Below are 14,303 nucleotides of genomic sequence, written 5' to 3' on the forward strand. Positions count from 1 at the left end.
AAGTTACTAAATTATTACTCCTTTTAACCTTGTGGAAAAAACTTATCTAGATCTAATGGAGGGATAGGTCAAAAGTAGTAAAATTTACACTTTTAGATATTGGCACACTATCTCAAGATTTTTTTAAGTTTATAAATTGCTTAGGAGCATTTTATTTAAAACATAGGAAAGACATAGCACCCACTTGGTTCATATTTTCCTCTATGCAAATGCTTTTAAAAAATAGTATTAGATTTTTTGATATTTGAAGGCTCAAAAGAAGTATTTAAAATTTTGATAATACAAACTTGAACACATTTCTCACTAAGAATTTGAATTCTCCCAAATGTACATATAGCTGCATAAAAGATTTAAAAATATTTAATATGTACTATCAATATTTGATTATAAAAACTCTTAAATTTAAAAATGTTTTACAATATGAAATTATATAACAAAGTAAACATTTGAGAACTCCAATAATTATTCATACACATGAAATCTTTGAACACACTTGATCATAAACTATAATACTAAGATTTAGATTGACTTTAAATGAATGATACAACCAAATAAAAAGCAACATTTATTGATATAATCCTTTCGAGGTCTTTGAATGTACCTTTGTAGAAGCCTACTCTTATATAGAAAGTTGACACATATTAGAAAAAATCATCTTTCTTTACAAAACACAATTTTGTGATAAAAAATGGGAAAACATTATTCAATTATTAAAATATTTTATAATAGATGGGAGGAGAAAAAATAACTAGCCATATCATATATAGAAAGTTAATATATGCTAGAAGAAATTGTCTTTTTTTTTTAGGAAAAAAGTGTGATTAAAAAGGAAATTAATTCATTCAACTTTCAAAAGATTTTGTAATATTGAAAAAAGGAAAGGAAAGGTTCATTAGCACTCTTCTACAATATCAAGCATTTATTTTTGGGTCTATATATGATGACAACAATCTATGATTATGTTCTATGTTACAAACTAGGGGTACATACCCTACTTCTAACGAGATTTGAACTTGTTGACCTCTCTTTCCAAAGAACAAGTTTTTCACCTAATCTTATCAGATTTCCACAATCCATTTGAAATGTAAATCTATGTTTCAGGATTCAGTTGTGTATATTTTTTTAGCATCAACATTTTGGATCACTCTCTTTGATCTATCATCACATATCTTACTATTCTTGCATTCTCTCATCTTGATGATGGATAACAGTAAGTGATCCAAAATGTTACTGTGATTTGAAACATTGATGCTAAAAAAATATACATAATTGAATCCAGAAACATAGATTTATAAGTTCTCCACCACAGCTAGAAGAAACACTTTCATTTTTTAAAAAATAATTTAAAATTATTATCGAAAACATAACTCTAGTTATTTGAATGATACTTGCCATAACCGTGCTAGGAGGGATGTAAGCGGTCGAGTGAAGTGAATACTCTACAGCGTGAAAGAGATTAATGCACAAGGATTGCATAAACAAGAAACACTGAGCAGCATGTATTTTTGGGTTTATATATAATGACAACAATATAGAACTATTTTCTATTCTACAAACTTCCATGCTACTGATTTTTTTCAGTAGATGATGTCGTTTCGGTCGCAATGACTACAACTAGATGTAAGTTCAGATTAGTTTGAAAGGAAAAAAAGCTACGCATAACTAAATCAAGGAATCCAAACATCTTGCCCACCAAAATACAAGATAGATCAATACCAACATTGACAATAAATTTTGTAAAGAGATTCCCGCTACAGCCTACAAAAGATCTGTTTCACAGCAAGCACTAGTAATTCTGATAATTTATCTTTATCTCGTACATCAAAACTTTCCAATCAGACGGCATTGGCGGGCGTGTCCTTGTAGAGGTGTTTCTTCATCATCAATGCTTTCTCAGAGAAGAGAAAATCACATTGTGCCCCCCCTCCCTCGCCCTGCTCCATCATCAACTGCAGCGATCTGGGAATGGGCGGTACATCGACAATATCAACAATCCCTTCGAGCACATTGACAACGTGGGCCATGGTGGGCCTGGCATCCTCATCATCCTGAATACACCACCCGCCCACCAGCGCCGCCCTTCTGAGCTGCTCCACGTCAGCATTGCCGTTGAGCTTGGCGTCCAGCAGGTCGGTCATGTTGCCCAGCTTCATCTGACTGCCGGCCCAAGTGGGATAAAACATCCTGCTGGAAGTAGCGCTGAAGTCAAGATTCCGGCGACCGGAGATAATTTCGAGGAGGGTCATGCCGAAGCTGTAGACGTCGGCCTTGGCAGTGATGGGGGTGCCGGAGATCCACTCGGGAGCGAGGTAACCACGGGTGCCTCTCATGGTGGTCAAGACGTGGGTGAAGTCGCGGCCGACGAGCTTGGCAAGGCCGAAGTCGGCGACCTTGGGGATCAAGTCGGCGTCGAGGAGGATGTTCTCGGGTTTTATGTCGCAGTGGATTATGCAGTCGCGGCACTTCTCGTGGAGGTACAGGATGCCCCTCGCTGTTCCCAGGGCAATCTCGTAGCGGGTGTTCCAGTCGAGGATGTTCGGGTGGGGTTTGATGGGCTTCGGGAAGAGGAGAGAGTTGAGGGAGCCGTTGGGCATGTACTCGTACACCAGCATTCTGTTCGTACCCTCCGTGCAGAATCCCCGGAGCCTCACCTGTCGATTCACAATTTGAGGGTTAGACGTGTTCTTACACTTTGATGCGGAATCTCCACACATAATTTCAATATTTTTAGTGCCTATGAAATTCTACATGTTGTATATATGTCTTATCAGTTTTAACAAAACTGGCATGCATCGACTTATTCGTTTCTCATATTGTAATTTTGACTACTTGCCATTTATGCCTTCCACAGTTTTATACAGTTTTATAGGTTCCATTATCTCTTATTAATTGTAACCCATTGAGTTTCATCTCTTTTAAGCATTTCTTCAAGTATCTCACGTGCTTTGGTCCATGTTATGGTCTCTTATATTCTCCTCACGAAAGTTAACACGTGGTAATGCTCTTGAAACATTAATACAATGATCATGATAATAAAATATATATCTACAATGAAAAATTGCTAACAAAGAGTACAATAATATTGGTGGTAAAACTTATGACATTATGATGATTTTTATCATTAATTTTGGATATACTTTCAATTACACAATCCTGTTGAAAATGTTACTACTCGCTGAAAAATATAATAGGAAAGCATTTGATTCAATTTGTGGACTGATCACCAACTTGAACCCCAATTAATAAAGGAAAAATAATACATATTTAAAGGAACATATATCTTTATCTCTAAATACACAAAATAATCCTTTATTGCCAAAGCATGAGAGATTTACTTCTCATATCTATCAAGATGGTCCTACACAACTGTCTTCTACTAGTAGTGCTATTAGTGTTACTTCTTCTTTGAAAGACAAATCTTCCTTTCTTGGCTATTTTTATATAATCTAAAACTCAATGGACTACAATGGAGGTTGGAGGAGTCTCCAAGAGATTGTAATATTCCTTTCTTGGGCTGGTTATTCAAAAAAAATGGATAAAATGCTTTAGATTATGGTAGAGAACTAGGGAAATTTTTGACTTAGTAACTATGTAGTGAATCAACTCACAATACTATGTCCCATACATGACACTATAAGAATTTCAATGGATCAAGAGAGAAAAATTAAAAACACATTTGTTTGAGTTAAATGAATTTTAAAAATAAAAATTCAATGTTTCTAAATGATTTTTTTTTCCATGAAAAAAGGACCTTTCTTTCATGGTATACCTTCTAATAAAGGTTCTTAGATGAATATTTCAACCTTGATCGTGATAATTTTCTCAAATTTTCTATCAATTATGGATTTATTTGCACAAACATATATATCCTTTGTGCTTCCTAGCCGCAAAGCCAAGCACACAAAAGATTATCAGACGGATCAGTTTGAGGAGATAGTTGAGGTCTGAGATGACTCAACTATGGGGTCTTCTTGGGATACTCAATTTGATTGGATCCTAGAGCATTCCACACATTTGTTGGACCCTAACTTCCCTCTTTCTTCTTTTTTCCATCCCACTTTGAAGATTAACTGTGGCTTTCCTAGGGAGCCAAATGTTACTATCTCTAGTTCTCTTGGTCTTCTCCCTAGAAGGAAGGATGATGGGTTGATCTTGAGGCCCTTCCTTTACACTCTATTGAGCTAGCCATCCACTAAAATAAGCTAAAGACAATTACTAGGTGGCTTTTATTCCAACTACATATTGCACATAAGGAAATCAACAAGCTGGAAGCCCTAACAAAGGTTGAGAAGAAGGCAGACGATTGAACCAATGGTAGAAGGGACAAAGCTCGATAGGATGTTCAAAGACACTAATGGAATAAACTACACAACTAGGAGCATTTGGAGGAACATATCTCTAAATTCCACATGATGGTGCCTTCCAAGGAGGAGAAGAATGAGATCCTTATGGCTCTTGGCTCCATGAAGCAATCCCATGAAAGGTTGTGAGAATTACTCAACAAGTCAATTTTCAAATAAATTGCTTCCCAAAATAAAACGGAGTCTATCATTGGGAGTATCAAAGCTCACTTGGAAGAGAGGAAGTTGAAAAGGAAAAAGGTGGGAGGATGCTTAGAGAAAGGATGAGGGTGTGTAGATGGTTGCTAATCCAAGGTCATGGGACGGGGTGATGTCATCTCTTCCCATCCCTTCCAGAAGCAACCCTCTGTTTTGAGTAAGCTAAAGGAGTTGTGGAGGTAGATGGGTTTGTTGTGGTCTACTACTACTAGTCTTTGTGGGTGTTGGGTGATGTGTGTTGGTGGTGTTGGGTGCTGATGGTTGCTTCTCTGTTTTGGCTACTTGTTCATGGTTATAGGGTTGCTCATTCTTGTGTGGTAGTTTGTGGTTTGTGCTTGTTGTCTTTTTGTTGCCATTTTTTTGGTTGGTTTCTCTAGTCTGTTCTCTTCCTACTTTCTATTTAGTTATTTTTTCACATTTTGGATATTAGTTCTACTTTTGTAAGGTGTCATGACTTGTGAACCTATTTTATCTATACTAGGGACTTGATTTTTGTAAGGGTTTGGGCCCTCTCCCCCTTTACTTAATCAAAACAAACACATATGAGATTTTTTTTTTTGGGAAAAAATAACCATACACTATGTATTTTTTATGCTTGTTTAACAAACAAAAAAAATGGGTTCTTTTATATATGTTAAAGAAAAAACGTTCATTAGTTGTAGTGCAATTGAGGGGCACACATATAAAGAATCATGAGGATAATGGTGATTGTAATTTTTAAATGAAGAGACTTGCTAATATTACATTGGGCACTAATGACCTTAAGGATGCTAATAAAGGAATTTAAGTATGATCTAGTATTAGATAATGAGAAAAGAGGTAATGAATCTTCAAGCAATGTGAGCTTTTGAGCAAGACACTTGATTTATAACATTGCAAGGTATTATTCACAAATTAATGTGAATGAAACAATTAGCTTTCATGACAATGTGCATGAGTGTGAACACTAATTGATCAGAAACAAAAGACAAAAATCTAAGTGTTTAGATTTGCAAAATTAGTAAAATTGTTATGGATGATCTAGACCATTTTATGCTCCTATTTGAGTCATAATGGTGTTAGTTGAATTTATGTTCCAAAGTGTTAGTTTATAGCTATTTCATAACATTTATTAATTTAATAAAGTTTTCTTAATATTGAATGGTTGATGGGTTGAAGATTTAAATGATTAAAAGTCCTTATATAAGATATTGAATAGTGTAATAAACATTAATACATAAACGAAACAAAAAGTTTATGTATTTGATATTGTTTGCAAATATAATTTTAAATCTTATCTTCATATTAAATGTCAAAACCTACCAAAATATGAAAGTCAATTTTCTTGAAAAATAAAATGGTATTAAAATTTAAATAATATACTTTCTACCTATTAAAAATCATGAATAATAATATAACATATGAATATTTTAAGAAAAATATTTCACATTTTAAAATTTTAGATAGACATTGAAAGATAATATAACATATGAAAACATGTATTCCATCTACTCACATTAAAACAAACATTTAAATGAAAAACAAATATATTTATAAATTGAATAGAATCATCAATTAAATTGTGTATGATCAATCTTGATGATAGATTATTTGATAGGAAACATATATAAAGAAAGTATAAATAAATGTAGACTGTTTATTCTTAAAACTTATAAAAAATAATTTATAGATTGAAAACTCAGGCCACACATAGTAAAAATAATAATAAAAAACTGACGTACTCATACCAACTATTTGAAAAATATATTTCTTTGACGTACTCAAATAAAGACAGACAATTAACTACTATAATCGGAATAAAACATCCAATTATAAGATCTGTGAAATATAACGTTTTCTAAAACTAATCTGCATTTGTTGCGGCAATTATTTAAAAAGTCAGTGGTCGAATTGAACCCTAGAACTCGTGTTTTGAATCGCAACTTCTTTACTCGTACATTATCGTGTCTCATTGTCTTTATTGTTTCAACGGTACTCGAAATTAGAAGACTTCGAAGGTCCTCGTAAACGAAACGATGAGATATTTAACGGTGCAAAAAGATTATACTATACTACCCAATGCCTACGGATAACATTTCGAGTAAAAAATGCTAATAAACAAACACAACACATACCAGATTGATGTGCTGTATAGTCCCAATGGTGCTGACTTCCATGCGAAACTGCTTCTCACCCTGACTGGAACCCTCCAGCATTGTTAACTGCTACATGGGTTTCATCCGGCAACACCCATCCTTAAACATCACACACTAATTAACACTTTTACCATAGGAAGTTAAGCTTTGGTGTGATGTTTAAGCTGTCCCACACACCCCGATACCATGTCCCATATTTGAGACTATAGAAATTTATGTGGGTTGAGAAAAGAAAATAGAAAACACATTTGTTTGAATTAAATGAACTATTAAAAAAACAAAGAAAAATTTCAATGTTTCTAAATGATTTTAATTTTTTCATCAAAAAAGGTCATTTCTTTCATTAAAATACCTTCTAATAAAGGTGCTTAGATGAATATTTCAACCTTGGTCATGACAATTTTTTCGAACTTTCTATCAATTGTCCTTGTTTCTAAAAACATATATAACATTTGTGCTTCCTAGCTGCGAAGCCAAGCACACGAAAGATGATTAGACAGATTAGTTGCACGAGACAGTTGAGGTCTCAGATGACTCAACTATGGGGTCTTCGTGGGCTACTCGGTTAGATTAGACCCTTAAGCATTCCACAAATCTCTCGGCCTCTAACTCCTCTCATTCTTCTCTTTTCCCTCCCACTCTGAAGATTAACCTTAGCTACACCAGGGAGTCAAATGTTATTGTCTCTAGTTCTCTTGGTCTTCTCCTTAGAAGGCAGGACGACAGTATTGATCTATAGGTCCATTCTTTACACTCTGATGAGCTAGCCATATACTAAAATAGCCTAAAGGCAATTACTAGGTGGCTTTTATTACAATTCTATATTGCCCGTAGGAAAAAATCGACAAGTTGGAAGCCCTCGTAAAGGCTGAGAAGAAGGCATATGACTGAACCAATCGTAGAAGGAACAAAGCTTGATGGGATGTTGGGAGACACCTAGGGAATAAACTGTACAACAAGGAGCATTTGGAGGAACATGTCTCTAAAATTCACATGATGGTGCCTTCTGAGTAGGAGAAGAATGAGATCCTTATGGATCTTGGCTCCATGAAGGAACCCCATGAAAGGTTGGGAGAATAACTCAACAAGCCAGTTTTCAAATAAATTGTTTCCCAAAATAAGATGGAGTTTTTCATTAGGAGTATCAAAGCTGACTTGGAAGAGAGGAAGCTAAAAAGGAAAAAGATGGGAGGACACTCAAAGAAAGGATGAGGGTGTGCATATGGCTGCTAATATGGTCACTAGGCAGGGTGATGCTACCTCTTCCTATCCTTTCAAGAAGAAATCCTCCTTTCTAAATAAGCTAAAGGAGTTGTGGAGGTAGTTGGATTTGTTGTGGTCCCTTACTACTTTTTTTTGTGGGCAGTGGGTGATGTGTGTTGGTGGTGTTGGGTGTTGATGGTTGCTTCTTTGGTTTGGCTACTAGTTCATAGTTGTAGGGTTGCTTGTTCCTATGTGGTGATTTGTGGTTTGTGGTCATTGGCTTTTGTTGTCATTTTTTTTGCTAGGTTCTACAGTCTGTTCTCTTTCTACTTTCTATTTAGTTAATTTTTCACATTTTGGATTTTAGTTAGACTTTTTTAAAGTGCCATGATTTATGAACCTATTCTATCCATCCTAGGAACTTGATGTTACTTTTGTAAGGGTTTGGACCCTCTCCCTCTTTACTTAATTAAAACAAACACATATGAGACTTTTTTTTGAAAAATAATCATACATTATGTATTGTTATGCTTTCTTAACAAAAAAAGGGTTCATTTAGACATGTAAAGGAAAATTGCTTATTAGTTGTAGAAGCACTTGAGGGCCACACATATAAAGAATAATGAGGATAATGATGATTGTAATTCTTAAATGAAGAGACTTGCTAATATTACATTGGTTACAGATGACCTTAAGGAAGCTAATAAAGGAATTTGAGTATGATAATATTAGATAATGTGAAAAGAGCTAATGAATCTTCAAGCAATGTGAGCTAATGAGAAAGACACCTGATTTATAACATTGAAAGGTGTTATTCACAAATGAATATGAATAAAACAGTTAGCTTTCATGACGATGTGCATGAGTATGAACACTAATTGATCAAAAACGAAAGACAAAAAATGAAGTGTTTAGATTGACAGAGTTAGTAAATTTGTCATGGATGATCTAGACCATTTTATGCTCCTATTTGAATCATTATGGTGTTAGCTGAATGTATGTTTCTAAGTGTTAGTTTGTGGCTATTTCATAACATTTATTAGTTTAATAAGGTTTTCTTAATATTGAGTAGTTGATGGGTGGCAAGATTAAAAGATTAAAAAACTTTATATAAGATACTAAATATTGTAATAAACATTAATACATAAATGTAACACAAAGTTTATGTATTTGATCTGGTTTGCAAGTATAAAATTTTTAATCTTATCTTCATATTAAATGTCAAAACCTACCAAGATATAAAAGTCAGTTTCCTTGAAAAATAAAAAATTAAATATATAAAAAATTAAAATATTATACTTTCCACTAAAATAGGACAAAAATTCAATAATAATAAAACATATAGATATTTTTAAAAATATATTTTACCTATTGAAATTTAGATAGACATCGAAAGTTAATATAACATATGAAAACATGCATTCCATCTACTCATATTAAAACAAACATTTAAATAATAATAAAATACTAATAAATTGAATAGAATCATCAATTAAATTGCGTATGATCAATCTTGATGATAGATTATTTGATAGGAAACATCTGTAAAGGAAAAATAAATAAATCTAAACTGTTTATTCTTCAAACTTATATTCAATAATTTATAGACTGAAAATTCAGGCCACATATAGTAAAAATAATAATAAAAAACTGACGTACTCATAACAACTATTTGAAAAATATATTTCTTTGACGTACTCAAATTAAGACAGGCAGTTAACTACTACAATCGGAATAAAACATCCAGTTATAAGATCCGTGAAATATAAAGTTTTCTAAAACTAATCCGTATTTGTTGCGGCAATTATTTAAAAAGTCAGTGGTCGAATTGAACCCTAGAACTCGTGTTTTGAAACGCAACTTCTTTACTCGGACATTATCGCGTCTCATTGTCTTTAGTGTTTCAACGGTACTCGAAATTAGAAGACTTTTAAGGTCCTCGTAAACGAAACGATGAGATATTTAACAGTGCACAAAGATTATACTACACTACCCAATGCCTACGGATAACATTTCGAGTGAAAAATACTAATAAACAAACAAAACACATACCAGATTGACGTGCTGTATAGTCCCAATGGTGCTGACTTCCATGCGAAACTGCTTCTCACCCTGGCTGGAACCCTCCAGCACTTTAACCGCCACATGGGTCTCATCAGGCAACACCCCCTTGTAAACTGACCCGAACCCACCGCCACCCAATCTCTGAGAAAAACTCCTCGTCGCAAACTGCAACTCTCTATACGTGAACATTCTCAGCGACCCGGGCACATTGTCCTTGTACTTCTCCCGGCCCGATCTCCACCACAAAAACCCCACCAAAAACACCACCCCCACAACAGCCAAACATCCGCTAACCGCCACCAGAGTCTCGATCAGACGCCGGTCATGGCGTTTGAACGTCTGCGGCAAATCTGCCTCAGCCAAACGAACGAAAACGGTCTCGTTCTTTCCGTTGTCCGCGCCGTCGGTCAGTGTAAGCAAATCTCCGGCCCACATTCGACAGGATTTCGAGTCCGTGTACGAAAAAGCCACGCACGAACAGTTGCCCATGCAGGCAGACTCACAATCCTCGACAGTCCGGTTTTCCGATGAGTAATCTCCAAAAACCTCACCTTGCAATTCAAGAAACCCGTCGGAGCTCTTCCCATACCCATTGCAGTTCAACGGCGATTTACGGGCACACCCGCCGGACCAATCCTCAGATTCCCAAGCCGGAGGATCCCTGGGCTCGAAACCCTGTAAACAGTTACAGAACCGGAGATTATCACTATGTCTGCAGATACCAAAACTCCCGCAGAAATCATAGATCTCGCACTGATCCTGCGGCTGCGACCAGAACATGTTCCAGTTGTTCCCATCGATCCACGTGTAAAGCCGGACATCCCCGACCTGGTCGATAACAAACCGGGTGAGCAGCCGGGCTCCGGGCGTGAGCGAGTAAGTGAAAAAAGTATCTGTCCGGTTGTTCACGAAGCTGAACAAGTAGACATACTTTGTCGCCATCTCGGGCAGTCTGCTGAAGAACTGCCCGTTCCAAGGCCCGCTGTCCCAGTACCGGATCGACTCCTTCCACACCAATACGAACTTCCCGGGCCCGGACGGGTCGAGCTCCAGACTGAACGCCCCGGGCGCCGGATCAGACGAGCTCTTCCAAGACGTCAGTTTTTGGCCGATTCCGATCTTCATTCCGGGCAGCAACGTGTTTCCCGACTGCCGGGAACTCTCCCAGACGGCGCCGCCGGTGTCATTGAACACCAAAAAGTTGCCGTTTTCCAGTAGTGTTGCCCGCGAGCCGATGTCCGTTCCTTCGCCCGTCCAAACGCTGGCCCCGCCGTCGTCAAACAGGGCTAAATTCCCGGCCCGTGTAAGAGTAAAGAGGCCCGCGGTGTTGTCGACTGGGTTCTCCCTGTTGGCCACCCATACGACCGACTGCTCAGAAATCTGGGCAAACCAGACGCCAATGTACCATTTTCTGGACCCTGGCGGCTGGAAGAAACCGAGCTCAAAAGTCCCGTTTTTAGATACGATCGTCTGGTTTCCCGTGAGAGAATGGCCAGCGTAAAGCGTATCTGATCCATGGCAAAGGTTTAGAGCAGCTACAGCCAAAACAGCAGGGAGCAGGTGGAACAGTCGGCTCAGTGGAGAATCCATTCACTAACGAATTTGTCTTGTTTCAGTCATGGCGACTGCCCGGTTTAAATATCCGAATCAAAGATCTCGACTTTTTGACTTGGGCGTCCTCTGGATGGCGACATTCTTGGCTGGGTTCGCATGTAGAATAATGCTTCCTCTAGAAGCCTCTGTTTGCGTTCTGTGCACCGTCAGAGATCACTATGCAGTCGGACGGCGTACAAGCTCTCCGAGTGTTTCGGATGAAGTTTTTGCCGCTGGATTTACTTTGTAATCCGTACGATAATCATTTAATGTGGACCATTTGAAGGTAGTAAATACCGGCGTCTAAGAGCAGTCCAAGTAAAGTGAATCTGGGCCAACGAGTCGTTGACACGAAGGCGACTCGCTATCTCCCAAGGAGTAGATACAGAAGACGCGTTTCTGAGTCTATGAGAAGCTACGTGGGGTGATTGGGGGTTTTGAGGAGGGAGTCACGTGGTCTACCTCCATATTTCGAATCAAATAGAGTTTTTGTCACCTTGTAGAGGAAGAGGCCAATCGACTCAGATTACAATATAAACTCCGATGTTGTCATGCTCATGTAACTTGTATTTTTGTTTATGTTCATTCAATATTTTTTCGGAAAAAGGCATTATAATAAAGCTTGAATGATATGTTTATAGATTGTTTAGGATAGAGATTTGTTAGGTGTAAAGGTGTCACATTTAAGGGCATGGTGTTGAGATGGAACTTTTATGAAACTGATAGAGTTGACATTTTTTTTTTTTTTTTAAATATCATGTTTTTGCCGTAAGTTTGTTTAGTTTGTTGGTGAGAGTGTCAGAGGTTTAGGGGATGAGGATGTGCGACGGAGAAGGGTAAAGATCTTTAAAAATGGGGAATGTTTGGAGAAATTATGAATTTTGAAACGGGTATAAAATTGTCTATAAGTTGTATTTTTGAACGATAGACTATATGTTGAAGCGTGTATGCGTGTAAAAGTTCAATTTGGAGTGTCTAAGTGATAGAATATTGTATATTAAATTTGTTGTTTTTCTCCTTTTTTTTTGTTTTTTGTTTTTTTGTTATTTTGGTGAATGCAGTCATGATGTATTAGATTAAGTTTTTTCAAAGCAATATTGGTATGTTTGTGTATGTAGTAATTAATGTATGGGTAAGGTTTTTGGTAGTAAGAAAGTTGTTGAATTTGTTATTTTAGATTTAATATAGGTGAAATTTATTGTTGTTGGTTTATGGTGTATTGTCATGTCTTAAAAAATATTTATTATTGTTGTCGTATCATATGTTTGGATAGTAAACACATTTCAATGATATCAATATGATCTTTAAAAAACTTTCCCAGACATAATCACCAAAAGCTCAATCATAAACATAAACAAGAACCAATCTGAAATAAATCAATGCAATGTATATATTTACTACAAAATATTTTCTTCCCTTGTCTTTTCTGAAACACTCATCTCATCAAGTTCATATCTTCTATAAACATCTCCAATATGTGTTTATCTGTAGTCATTTAATACTTCTAGTATACTACATCAAGAAAATTTCTTCATCATTATATCTACACTTCATGACAATACTATTGTACTAACTTTTCTTCTAATGATAAGAAAACACTTGGTAAGGTGACATTGGTTAAAGTGGTTTTTTTCAACACGACTAATTGTTGATAATGCTCATAACAACAAGGGGTATTTCTGGTATTCTTCATTTGTAGGGTGGATATTCCCTAGAAATACAATAGGGATCACTACCAATACTAAATAGGCTTATATCCTGTATATGAAAGATGAAAGTAAAACCACCACAAAATATAGCTATCGACTCTTGGTAACATGATGTGGCCCTAATTTTATGCAAAGTTAAGAGTTCTAGATCTATGACCAACATTGGATTTATTAGTTGTAAATCATGTCCAATACCAATGATCAAACAAGTTCATCCATCTCCAACTCTCAAAAAGTTATAATAAGGTATGCATGAGGTGATCAATCTCTAGATTCTCGTGACATGGTTTTGAAGGGGAAAGTTTTCCATTCTATTTAAAAATTGAATTCATACAAGTCTAATGAATCCCAACGATCACCTGAATCTCTTGGAATTGTTCAAACAAATGTTCCACATAATGTTTATCCATAGAATGAACTCAAAAAACTACCAAGACTATGCATACTTGGAGAAGCCATAACTTTCTACTCCTGGCTCAAAATCATGAATCGTTTACTTCATTTGAAAGATCTCCAAGAGTTCCACATCAACAAATGGAAGGCTTAAGTAGAGTGATAAAGCCTTCCTAAGGAGGATTTTCACATAAATGCCTCAGAGACCTCTAAAAATGTAGATTGCTTGGACATTGAAAACAATAAAAAATATTGATTTCAGCTTTTTCTTCCAAATTATCTATTTTAGAGCTTTAAAGTGGTATGATTCTATTCCTGGTCCAAACAAATGGGATATTAAAGAGATTAGATCAAACCAACCTTCATAAAAAGTTAGTGGGATGATTTTGTTATTTCACAAGGCACTAAAATGGGTCATAAAATGTCAAAAACCTCACAAGCACTCAAGGAAGAAATTCATCAGTTATGAAACAATGACTTTTCACTATTTCATAGAGAGTGAATAAAGAGGGTTGCAAAGCAATGATTTGTTTTCCATTTTGTGAGAACTTGTAAAGAAAGGTTGCAAAATTTTGTAGAATCGTAGGCAGTGGCTAGACTAAGCTCTAAATTGGTGAAAATCCTGAATGGAAAGGATGTTGATCACA

At 36.1% G+C, this 14,303-nt stretch overlaps 1 protein-coding gene across 1 annotated transcript; it reads right to left on the minus strand.

Annotated features, from left to right (window-relative positions):
• Positions 1 to 1,470: 1,470 nt before the first annotated feature.
• LOC149554106 (G-type lectin S-receptor-like serine/threonine-protein kinase At2g19130) lies at positions 1,471 to 11,581 on the minus strand. Its single transcript, XM_089789432.1, has 2 exons — positions 9,950 to 11,581; positions 1,471 to 2,651 (listed from the first exon to the last, which is right to left on the minus strand). The coding sequence occupies exons 1-2, from the start codon at positions 11,549 to 11,551 to the stop codon at positions 1,836 to 1,838; spliced, it is 2,418 nt and encodes an 805-aa protein (XP_089645558.1). The 5' UTR covers positions 11,552 to 11,581; the 3' UTR covers positions 1,471 to 1,835.
• Positions 11,582 to 14,303: the final 2,722 nt, after the last annotated feature.

This window comes from Cupressus sempervirens, chromosome 6 (genome assembly GCF_028749045.1).
Source record: "Cupressus sempervirens isolate cs-2001-9-10 chromosome 6, ASM2874904v1, whole genome shotgun sequence".
In the NCBI taxonomy this organism is placed as follows: Eukaryota; Viridiplantae; Streptophyta; class Pinopsida; order Cupressales; family Cupressaceae; genus Cupressus; species Cupressus sempervirens.